The sequence below is a fragment of the Centropristis striata genome, chromosome 6, assembly GCF_030273125.1.
Source record: "Centropristis striata isolate RG_2023a ecotype Rhode Island chromosome 6, C.striata_1.0, whole genome shotgun sequence".
In the NCBI taxonomy this organism is placed as follows: domain Eukaryota; kingdom Metazoa; phylum Chordata; class Actinopteri; order Perciformes; family Serranidae; genus Centropristis; species Centropristis striata.
Window position 1 is genome coordinate 7,975,080 of NC_081522.1, and position 12,328 is coordinate 7,987,407.

The following is a 12,328-nucleotide window of genomic DNA, read 5'->3' on the forward strand; positions in this document are numbered from 1 at the left end:
TCAAAGCCTCTTCTGTCATTGCCTAAGTGGGTCAGATTAAATAGAAGATACTTCTTTGTAAATGTTGTTTTGTACTGAGCTGTCCTACTGAAGCAAACAAAAAGCCCTATGTAACAAGGCTTTTTTTAGGTTAGCAACACAATGACTTAATTTGCATGCACGGTAGAATCCTAGTGTAGAGTCTCATCCTGGTTTTGACCATATTACCACAGGAAAGACCAGGTTAATGCCTCACAGTATGTATGATTTGCACAGGACGTTATAGCAGCTCATTTGCGAGCTGGGTTTGTTTGAAGAAGTTTGTAATCTTTTAACTTGTTTTTGTCTCTGGTGAATCGGGGTGCCATGCCATGCCTTTGATTTTTCAACATCTCAGCTGCTCTGTCAATTCTGTAGCTCAGCAGGTGAAAAAGGAGACCCAGTTAAGTTCATTTACGGTACCAGATCATTCAGCAGTCTGACGGTTTGAATTTTTGTCATCTTGTCAGCAGTGAGACAGACAGCAGGAGACAGGAGCAACAATAAAATGTCTCCTTTGCGTTTCTGGTGTCATACTTTAACATTTATTTCAGCCTAGATCAAACCACCACAACACAAGTATAAGCCGAAGGTTTCAATCAAGGTATTCCAGGTAGCATCCATCCAATATATATCTCAGTATTTGTGACCTAAATGTTCAGTTGTATGGGAAAGCCCCATGTGAGACATCACATGCACTTTTATTATAGGGACTGTTAATTATGCTGTTAAAATATACAGCTGCACAACATGTAAATGAAAAATTAAATAAACAAACAAACAACCTTTATTAGATAAAAAGATGCCAATCTCTGAGCATGCTCCATAAACTACAACAATAGACTGTTTAAAACACAGCTTTGGAGCCTTTTGTTATTTAATAACTAATAACATATTCTTTCTTATGTTTTTTTGGGGGGAGGGGTTTGGCTGCTGTCTCAACAGAGCGTTACCAGAGGCAACACTGGTGCATCTACAGGCTTTTTTTTCTCCTGCTTAACAAAATACACAGGCATGCAAATAATGATTAAAATTGTATTGGCAGAGTGGACCAGTGCTGGATCTTTCTCCCTTTTGCAGCAGAAGTGAGCAAGTGGCTTTAAATAAGAAATGGGTTATGTAACAGCAAACTATATTGCTATGAACAGTATTGTCTCATTCTGTATCTCATTTGAAATTATATTGATGCCTTAAAAAAGTCCAGCCAGCCCTACTTGGTGCCACTGTAACAGAACGTTATCTATCATCAGTGTGGATGCTCACATCGTAATCGTTATAATTAGTGCTCTTGTTGTGGACGACCTTTAAAGGTTTACCCAGGTTTCTGAAACCAGGATATGGTGTTTACCTGATGAAAACATGACTAGGATACTGCAAATAACTCTAATATAACATGTTTACACACTCTGTAACATGTAAATGTGTCCTTTACACCATACACAAGACATTTAAAAAAACTGATAAAATGCAAAGGTATGCACTCCCCTCCAAACACACACACGCAAACTATTTGGAGTTATATACAGGCCACATCACACCCTCAAGGTATCTCATAATACACATATGCATGAGAGAGCCCAAACAACTCTTTGACCTCGTTGGTGGGACACGACATTTTAGTCTGCATTCTAACTAACGACAGTACTATTCAAAAGCCATCTGCCACAGGTGCAGCGTGCTACAAGTTACATGATCATGAAAGTCAGTATCAAACAGTGGAAGAACACCCCAAGGAAAATGCTGAAACAGTTGTCTAGTTTGCTTACATATGGCTGCACAAACACACTGAGCATTTATAACTCCTCTTACATACACTGCTTTAGCTTGTGATCTTTATCTCTGGGGCTGTGTATGTTCCAATTCATTTTTTCTGGCTCTGTCTTAAAGCAAGTCCTTGTGTGTCAGTCTACTTCTGAGCTAATTTGTTCCTTTAAATCTAATTTAAAGAGTCAACAATGGTGGCGTGACCTTATCACATTTAAAACAAGCACTACTGTGATTAAACATGGTGCTTCAGTCGGGACGAGGGAGAAAAATCAATGCGATGCTTTGCTGCAGCCAGGCAGAGTCACTTCCTGTTTTCAAGCTTATTTTTGAAACTCATCTCTTTAAGAAACACTTTAGCTGCTGGTCTATTACTCACACCTCATTTGGCTGGTTAGAGAGTACTGCCCGGATAGTTTTTCTTCATTGAACACTTATTAAGGTTTCCTGGCTATTACGGAGACACATGTATTCAATCTCCCTGTTGTATTTCACAATTGTATTGAGCTTAAGTGCATGTTAATGCAAATGTTATTGTGGCCCTAGTCTCACATAGCCAGACCTATCTCCACAGCACTATGTCAGCACTGGAGAGTGGTCGGCTTGTATTTCTGTAAACCAATCACAGTCGTCTTGGCCTGCACTGAGCCCAGCAGCGAGGGTTCTCCTGCAATAGATATCGGAGATAAGGGATGGGGAGGAGAATGCCACATGAGATATGCAACCAATGGTAGCCTTAAACCAACCAGGGAGTCAGAGTATTGTGGACCAGCTGTGATCAATCTGGTGCAAGATAATTACACCAACTCAGATTTTTACATGGCTTTTTATGTGGGTTATTTAAAGGTAAAGGCGGCACAAATACGGTGATGGGCAGTAAGTGTAGGTGTGTTTTTGGACCCCATTTTCTCTTGTTTTTAAACATTCATTTGTTCAGCCATAGTAATGATTTTCTTGCAATGCAAACAGGGACCGGAAAGAACAGTATGCTGCTTCGAAACCTGGTCTCACAGGAATCCGTGAAATAGCCACGGAATCACTCAAATTTCCGTGAAACTGACACGGATTTTGCTACAATGCAAGTTAATGACAGTAATATCCCGTGGCTATTCCATGGATATTTTTTCCTATTGGTTTGTTCCAAGTCATGTGACTTTCAAGGTCCCGGCGGTCAGAACAAAAAACATGGCGGACAGTTCTCTCATTTTTAGTGAAAAAATCAATATTTTGACTTAGTTTCTGCATAAAAATGGATTTTGATCACATTTCTAGCGAGAAATATATGTTTTATTTTCTAAATATTCACTCAGTGAATGTACATACTCACTTTGTATGTTGGAATAGCCACGGGATATGACTGTCATTAACTTGCATTGTAGCGAAATCCGTGTCAGTTTCACAGAAATTTGAGTGATTCCGTGGCTATTCCACGGATTTTGAGTTAAGCAAATCCGTGGCTATTTCACGGATTCCTGTGAGATCATGTTGGCTGCTTCATACACAAGTGAATAAACTGCACCCAGTTTGTTCAATCGATTCCAAAAAATCAAGGGAAACCTTGAACCTCAGAAAACCTAAATGTAAAATGTACTCATCCTTTCTGACACTATATTCAATTGAAAACTGTAAAAATCCTTTTTTTTTAAATTTGCAGACAGATAAACGTTAGTTGTTATAAATGTGAACACTGAATATGATGCATTCTGTTTTTATTTACCTTTTACAGGTGGAATGGGGATTGTAATGTTTCAAGGGCCATAGGCTCAGTTTGTGTAACCTTATAACTCTTGCACTGTAGATTGTAATTTAACAGACATTTATTTTAATGAAAATCTTGGAGATCGCTGGTTGTGACAGCTTCATTATATTCAAAGTGTTTACCCAAAAGATTAGAAATAAGCAAAAGGTAAGACGGTGGGTAGTAGGAAGTGAAGTACTAACGTTCTGCCAGAGGTACGAGGGGGATGTAGTTGGAGAAAACGCTCTTGGAAATGGACAGGCTGGACACAATACAGGAGTAGTTGCCACTGTCGGAAGAGTCCACCTTGGAGATATAGAGGTTACCCGTTATCTGGGAGACAAAACGCCGCTTGTCCAGTGGGATGAAGGTGGGGAATTCATTGAGGATCCATCGGAATGACAGCTCAGCTGCACAGAAAGAGAAACAACAAAAACAGCACCTGTCAATCAAGAGACACAGCAAATGCTTTGCAGAGAGCCGAGAGGATTGGATGTGAGGCTGTCTCACTTTGAATAATGTGAAAACATGCAAAATAAAAATAGCGTTGTTCTTTGGTGCTGAGGGGGATTTATTATTCAAGCATCTATTGACCTTTCAGATGAAATCTTCTTTTTGCTGAAAGGAATAATAGAGAAAATACTGTGAGCACATTGGCTTGCTGAGGCAATTCTGATGCTGTGGAGAGATTTAACAAAGCTTTCAGACTGTTGACCAATTTGCATAAGCATGAATATGGGAAGCATGTGTACAGTTTTGTAGGTTGATGGCTATGGCTAAATAACGGCAATGCTAAGGAAACGCTTAAGAAAATGAGGCCACATACAGATGACTAGAAGACGGGAAAGCAAACAACAACCCTCGTAATGACATATTAACTTGTACTAGATATGAGGCTAATGAATACATTTCAGAGGCACAGAAGTAAACCCAGCATGGGAATGACTGCAAACTGAGAAAAAAGAGCTTAAAATCTCATAATGAGACAGTGACAGAGCCGGGCCGTCATTATTTTTATACCTTAGAGGACATTAAGAAGGGCAATTCAATCCCAAGCCAACAGGGGACAAAATATCTTTGCTTCATTTCATATAATCGGTTCATCAGTGTCATGACATTCCCCATGTGGATAAAATTAAAATTAAAAAAAGAAAAAAAAAAACAGTACCAAGGAGGAAACCCACACAATCAAGGACAGAACATTTAAGAAGTTGACAGTGAAAGGAGCTGAAATCAAAACAGGGAACAGTGCTAACTACTGTGCCACTGCTGCATTCGCCCACTTCAATCAATCAGATGCTCTGTGACAGGATGATGGAGGTTGAACACAGTCTTGCAGGAACACTTCAGCAGAAGCACTCTCAGGCTATCACATGCTGTACCTGGATAATGTGGCGGGGGAGCGCAGAGCAGCACTGCACCCTGTCCCTCTTTGAGTTCCACCGCTGCCCTCTCCTCCGAGGAGAAAAGATCGAGGTCTGAGGCAGAGGGACAAAAATCAATTGTAAAGACAGTTGTCTGATTCAAGAGCTACTCAGAAAATACAGCCATATATTTGTATTTGAGCATCTCCTGCAGCTAATTTCTATAAAACCTAGACTAAAGGTTTAAGGCCTTCGTAAAGTTCAACAAGTACTTCTGAATTGAGCTGTAGTTTACAGTGGAAAAAGTACATTAGCCACGCTGGCATCATGAAGTTAGACTATTCACAAATTGCACTTTTCACACCACTTATGATTCGTCCCTGCTGCCCTTGCAATTTCGGTGCGCTTAATATGCATGAAAGTACAGCTCCAGGGCAGTTCTCTCTTTGCATGGTACTGTACATCATCGCAGCCTAAATGGAGGCGTGCATCGGAACTACTTACATCCGAACTGGACTGAGGCCTCTCGGCTGATCACCGTGCCGTGCACATTAGAAGCTGAGCAGAAGTACTGTCCAACATGTTTGGTTTTGATGGGGTTGCTGATGACCAAGTTGCCTCCTACTAAACTGTAGTGGCTGGCTTGTGCATTCAAGTCAATTTCCATGCCATCCAACATCCACCTGCAAGGAGAACAATTAAAGTCAGTACAGTCGTGCACTATGAAAGCAGTCTGTGTAAAGTATTGTATGATATGGGAGTGCATAACTACTATTTTATTATAAATGTTGACAAATGTTTCTCATGGCACACTTTAAGCTGAGGCCAGGTCAGTTGTTGCAGTGATATTCTAATTGTGGTGTGGCAAAAACCGACATTTGCTTCCTCACAGCAGGGCAAGATCTGACCCGATTCTGCAATACAGTTGCTCTTTCTTGCAACAAAAGTGCCCACATACTGTAATTTAGCAATAACAAATTTCATGTTTCAAACGCATAACGGACTGTACTGTAGATGAACCCTCTTAAACACTTAATACCAGCTGTGGTCAAACGTAATTCCTTCCCCTCTGACATCTAATTCTGGGCTCTTTGACAGTGAAACCGATGTGGGGGGGATGCCAAGCAATGTAATTTACATACATTTACATCTAAATTGAAATGGATGATGCGAAATGCTTTAAATTTTGAGCTGCAAAATGAGGTGGAGACACGATGGCAGTGCTGTTTGTGCTGCTGCCGCGGGAACAACATTCTATTTGTTATTTGTTTTTTTCCAGCATGTCATATTTTGGCATTTAAGTTATTGTTAGTATAAGGAAAACACAAACATCTGCTGCAGGCAAAATGAGTTGTGTAGGTTGTTTGACAATGACACAAATATGTGGGAAAATGTATCACACAATCATGCACAGCTCCATGGTCACACATATAATAAACCTTGGAGGTACATCGAAGTGAAGATCAACATCCTTGTGACCGTTTCATTTACAGAGAGATCCTGAATTCAGCCTGAGAGATGGTGAGCAATGGGAGGCACAAAGAAAGCACAGCGGGTAGTAATGAGACTGGGTTATGTGGAACATATGTTACTTGTAGTTGGCTGGTGGATTGGCCCGGGCCCGGCAGCTCATGGTGATTTTTGCCTCGGGCGACTCCTCGGGGTAGATGGTATCCACCGGCTGCTCCTCAAACACTGGCCCGTAACCTGTGGCTTCGTCTGCAGACAAACAAACAAACAAAACCGGGTAAACAACAAGATGGGTCAGAAATACAAATGGGAAACATCAAGGTGTTAGAGCTCTGGGTCTGTCTGGCAGTTCTGGGGCAGCTCCATCAAAAACGAGACAGCAGGGTTCATGTAAAACAAAAAAAAACATATCGACTAGACTGTGAGATTGGCCCTGTGAGGACCTGCCTTTTGATATTTCAGCTTGGTTTGTGGTTCTCACAGGGGCACACACCTCTATTGCTCTGGTTTCAAAGAAATCCTGGTTGTAGCTGTACAGGCTGTTCTCATTCAGTTATCGATAGTATACCAACAGGGAAAAAAGCACTGAAATATGTAGGAAACCCACGTAAATGTGAGCCAGGTGCTATTTTTGTGTTGTCAGGTCATGACCTCAACTGGTCATAGTAATTATGCAGCAGGATGTGAGGCAACATAGTGGATGGAAATAGTGATCAAATCCTTGTGGGGAGGGTGGGAGTCAAACAAACATAGAACTTTGGCTCAAGACACAGCCCTTCGTGTCCTGTTTGAAAGTGAAAGTCAAGTTGTTATTTATGTGAACTTGGAAATAAAATGTCATACACGAAAAGATCAGGATTAATGCCACTTTCTACTTGACCTATGCAACCGTGTGGTAGTTATTTTAATCAACCAAACCCTATTTTCCCCCTAACCTTAACCAATAAGTTTTGTTGCCAAAACCGTGACAGCGACAGTGACAGTTTCAAAACCTTAAATAGAACAGTTATATACAGTAGTAATATACATTACTGTGCAAATGTCTAAAGCAGGTGTAAATTAAAAAAAATGCCACACCAAACGTGGTTACGCCAAATATTGATTTGATTTACATTTTTCTTCTGTTCACACACTTTGCATTATGGTAACTGATAAAAATTAACTATTAGCATTCCTATTTTTTAAAGCATTTTTATTTTACAGCATTTTTTCCCCGCACCGGCCTAAACTGTATATAGTCAAACTGTTTTGCACAAGTTTACCTGATATATCAAGTGAACCCATTCATGAGAATATGTTGAGCTGTTACTAATCTAATCCTTGATTCCTCTCAAATTCCCTCTTTCAAGCATGAGGCAGACTAATAAGCCTCCGCTTTATTCCAAAATCACAACATCATACTAATTATGACAGAGATGTGCTCACTCAGGTGCCAAACCGCAGTGACACATTCATCTGTTGCCAGCGGATATGATATTGTTACAAGCTAATACAAATCCTGGAACTGGAAATGCTATCTTGACTTAGCATAATCCAAACCTCCTTTCACTGCATGTGTCATCCTCAGTGCTGTGAAGCAGTCGAACGGGCAAATCCTAGGAGAAGACTCTCCTTGATGGAAATTCTTTTCTTGATTCAATCTGCCTTTTACACCATCAACACACACGTACAATTAGCCCCAATTACTCATTAGAACAGACAGACATCATGAGCAGAGGCATGAATAAGGCATAAACACAATGCCAGGCTATGAATAAGCAATGAGCCGAAATGTTCCCAAATGCTGATTATTCTCTCAGATCAAGTGTGTGTGTAGGTGACTGCAGGAATACAAATGTATGAGTGTGTGTGCGCCCATGTGCGTTATTCCCCTGCGTCTCTGAGTTCTAAGAGAGCACAGCTGACACCTCAATGGGGAGAAGCTCGCTCTTCTAGACTGTAATATCCTGCTTCTATTCCATCTTTCTAACATGGCCTGCACTGGCGCTTAGGATTCACTCCCTCTATATTGGCTGATAGAAAGCAACCTTTAGAAATCTGAACAAAAGATGCATTTCCACTATTATTCACTCTCCGAAAAACTGGAAGACATGTTGCAGAATAATAAGAAAGTAAAGCAAATATCATATACAATCCAGCAGACGAACATGTATGAGTACTTGACACTGAAGTAAAGTAATCTCCAGTATTGTGTGGTTACACATCTGTGAACCAGATGCATATTTATTTGCTTTTGCAAAAGGAATTTAAATCTTATAATCCTAACCGGTATGAAGACGGACTTATAACCACACTAGCAAGTTAGCTGTAGCGTTCTTGCACCAGGATGGCCAACCACGAGGAAGCAATTAAGATGTAAGGAGACAGGATCCACTCCCACTCACACTCCAGCAGCCAACCATGTGTGAGACTTGACATTGATGCAAATCCCAAGGACTCAGAATTACTGCTGGCTGAGAGGGAATTAAACATACTATTAATGGGGCATTGTGGGGCTGATGGGAGGTAAATTAAGTGGGAAACTATGTTCTGGGAACAAGAGCGAAGGAAAAACAGAGGAGAAAAAACAGATGAATTGAAAGAAACAAGGATGAGTAGAGTACGGGGAATATAGTGACCTTATTCGACTGTTGCACTTAGATTGCTCTGCATGAGTGTCAGATAAATGCTTTGCATGTAAATATGAAATATAAATGTGGCTGGAGGACAGGAGCCAGTGAGGCTCTGCTGCAGTGCTGAAATAGCAGTTGGAGTGAAACTCGCAGAGATGAGCACTGGTGCCGTTCCTATCCTTTCTCTGTAATGTGGGTTGTGACAGATGGTGAAGGGGAGTGTTGAAGCAGGCCACATAAGGCCCACTGCCTGGAGACACACACAGGCCTCTTACATTCTCTCTGCCTTGTTTCACTTTCTCTGTCTGTCTATCTGTCCCCAGCTCTTTCTGCCTTCCCTGTGTTCTCACTCCATCTCTTTAATCTATATCCTATTAGCACGCTCTGCTCCTCTTCTTTACCTTCACTGGGTTTTTCTACAATCACTTCCATTCTTAAGCTGTCTTTCTAGTTAGTCATGGTAGCGGCATGGCTCCATGGATGGCAATGCCAGTCTGTAAGTACACCACTTCTGGGCAAGACTGAAATATTTAAACAATCACTAGATAGATTGCTATGAAATTCTGTACAGACATTCATGATCCATGAGATGATAGATCCTTCTGACTTGGTGATCCTCTAGTGCCACCATGAGGTTGACACCTTTAGATTTGAGTGTAATGTCTCAACAATTACTGGATGGATATCACTGAAATTTGGTAGAGATATCCACGATGACCATAGGATGAACTCTACTGACTTTGGTGAGCCCTTGTCTTTCCATCTCGCCCCATAGGTTTCCACTTATCCAGACAATGATGATACCCAGATTTTATTTAACTGTGAAGGGAATTTTAACCCATAAGAACCCAGACCCAGTTATCCTTAAAGAAAAGTTATGGGGGATATACCACCATTTCTGATGTGTTTTCAAAAACACTATCCCTAAATGTCAAAGATCTGTGATGTGACATAAACATTACATTGGGTGCTTATAGTATTTATGGTTATAATATTTATGTTTATAATATTTTGTATTTTAAAATTTAAAAAAACTAGACACAAATTTGCCTTTTTCTCTGCATCTCCACAACATCTATCAAAATTGTGACATTATTAGTTCTGTTTAACAACAAATTATTTTTTCGATTTGTTTTTAAGTAGTATAATAATAATAAATCGATAATAAATAAATACAAATAACCATGTGTCTTTTTGTTTATCAAAATTGTGACTTTAATTTGTTCAGGAAATATGGTCAAAACAAGTTAAATGCAATACAGGACACCCTATTAACAGATTAGAATTGTTAAATGGGTTTAAACTTAGCCTAGTAACAAAAAATCGAAGATTTAACGTTTGTTACACGGGTGTCACCATGGGTTCTTATGGGTTAAGCAAACTTTTCACAAAAAAAGTAAAGTGAATTAATGTAAGTTTCCATCAGCTGGTTTGGACTAAATAAACTAGGCTAGAATGTAGTTTCAACAGAAGTATACTATAAGTGACACACAGCCGTAATCTGCCAGTGAACACAGTAGAGAAGAAATAGTTGCGAACAGGAAATAAATCAAGTTGCCTTGGACATCTAACCTATGCATGATAGAAAATGGATGTCAGTTGGTATTAGCCATGTTTCGTGCTGTTCGGAGACACAGACAAATTAATATAACATCTGGCCAGACACTAGAAACAGCTGGTCAGTGATGTAAGTAAATGTTCGCAACACCAGAGTTTGGGCAATTCCACGTCTGATTAAGTGCATTTGCTATTTTTTTTTTAAAACGAAAGAAAACCCCACCTCAACCAATTTTCTTGCACATTTGATTAAATGTTATCAATATTTCAATTCAGCTTGTCTAAAGTAATAACTCAAAATACATGTGCATGAAAACAGCTACTGGCTGCATGGTTATTTGTCTCAAATCCAAATGCTGCCAAAGTACAGCTTCACAGAGCCACTGGCATGGCTGCAGAGTCTTGTTTTTCTCCTACAGTTGAATCATCACTCTTTCTTGCTTTCATTTTCCATCTCTCAAAGCCACCCACCCTCAGTTGCCGAGTGTATTCTCTCATAAACTCCTTCCACCCTCATCCTAAGCATGCCTGATGTGTTTCGTCAAAATCACAGAGAATCTCTTCCAAGCTCTCCAAGGCTACATCACTATTTCAATCACTGTTTTATTCAATCTCCGTGTATCTTTTTGTTCCTCTTTAAACATTACTTGACTATGGATGCCCTGAGTTGCCCTGTTTAAAAAGCAAGTCATTACTTCAGCACACAAACACAGAACTTACTCTAAGGGAAGACCACATGTGTGCAAAAAGCAGAAAGACACAGACACTGCTGAGAGGATGTGTCTCCGGGGGTTGCTGGAAGCGATCTTCCTCTGGACAGATTTTATTAAAACACAGACTCCTGTTCAGCTAAAGGTAAGTTAAGACTCTCATTTGAATTTGAGATACGGTAAAGGCAGTTATTTTAGGAACCTGCTATGTTCCCTGGCATCAGTTCTAATGAGGCATCAATAATTCATTGAATTCAGGTGTAATTTTAGGTGCATGACAATGACTTGTTGACTTGAAACAGTGCAATACCTGTGAACATAAAACAACTGCAATCTGTCATATTTGTTAAATTACTTTCTTGTTTAATGTCTTTAGTCAGAAAAATTCCAGCTGTTTCACGGGTTGCAGTTCCTATTCTGCAAATGTTTTGTATGCAATTTTGTGTCACATTTAAATAGTCACATAATTACCTCAAATCCCAGAAGAACCTAATTCTCTGATGATTTTAACCTTACTCACAGCTGTGTGTTTTGGCTACATCTGCAGCATAGTTTGTTTGCGTGACCCAGAGTGTGTCCAAGTGGGACAGACAACATATTGTTTCCTGGAGGCAACGACAGCACAGTGTAGCAATAATTACCCAAAAACCCTTGAGCCACATAATGAAGCATGGTGAACAGACCGAATTGTTCCAGGGGTAGAAATCTACTTTTTAATTTTAAATGTTGAATAAATAATTATTCTGCCTGACTGCCAGCCCAACTATTTTGCAAAGGTGTAGACAGAAGAGTTCCAGTGTCAGTCAGTGTGTGCTCGGTGCGGTGCCAGCTGTGCAATCACAACTGCTGTCAAAACAAATTACTCTCCGAAATGACGGCTTCAACAGAGCAGAGCTATTTAAACAGGACATATGAGAAGGTGAATCTGAATCCAGATGTTTTCACAGGTCATATTAATATGAAACACAGTCTGATATAATAAACGATGACTGAGGATTAAAAGTGCATCACTGGGAACACTGTATTTGTTTTCAGTCCACCAAATATTAGTCTAAAGCATTGAACACTCACCCCTTGTTTCTTGAAACTAAAAAT

At 40.0% G+C, this 12,328-nt stretch overlaps 1 protein-coding gene across 3 annotated transcripts in view; it reads right to left on the reverse strand.

Annotated features, from left to right (window-relative positions):
• The window catches only part of LOC131973174 (contactin-1a-like), a 74,370-nt gene that overhangs the window by 20,463 nt on the left and 41,579 nt on the right, over positions 1 to 12,328 (reverse strand). For all 3 annotated transcript variants that reach the window (XM_059335053.1, XM_059335055.1, XM_059335056.1), the window contains exons 4-7: positions 6,477 to 6,603; positions 5,389 to 5,567; positions 4,903 to 4,998; positions 3,724 to 3,930 (exon numbers count right to left, since the gene is read on the reverse strand). In XM_059335053.1, coding sequence (XP_059191036.1) covers positions 3,724 to 3,930; positions 4,903 to 4,998; positions 5,389 to 5,567; positions 6,477 to 6,603 — 609 coding nt within the window. The remainder of the gene's footprint in view (positions 1 to 3,723; positions 3,931 to 4,902; positions 4,999 to 5,388; positions 5,568 to 6,476; positions 6,604 to 12,328) is intronic.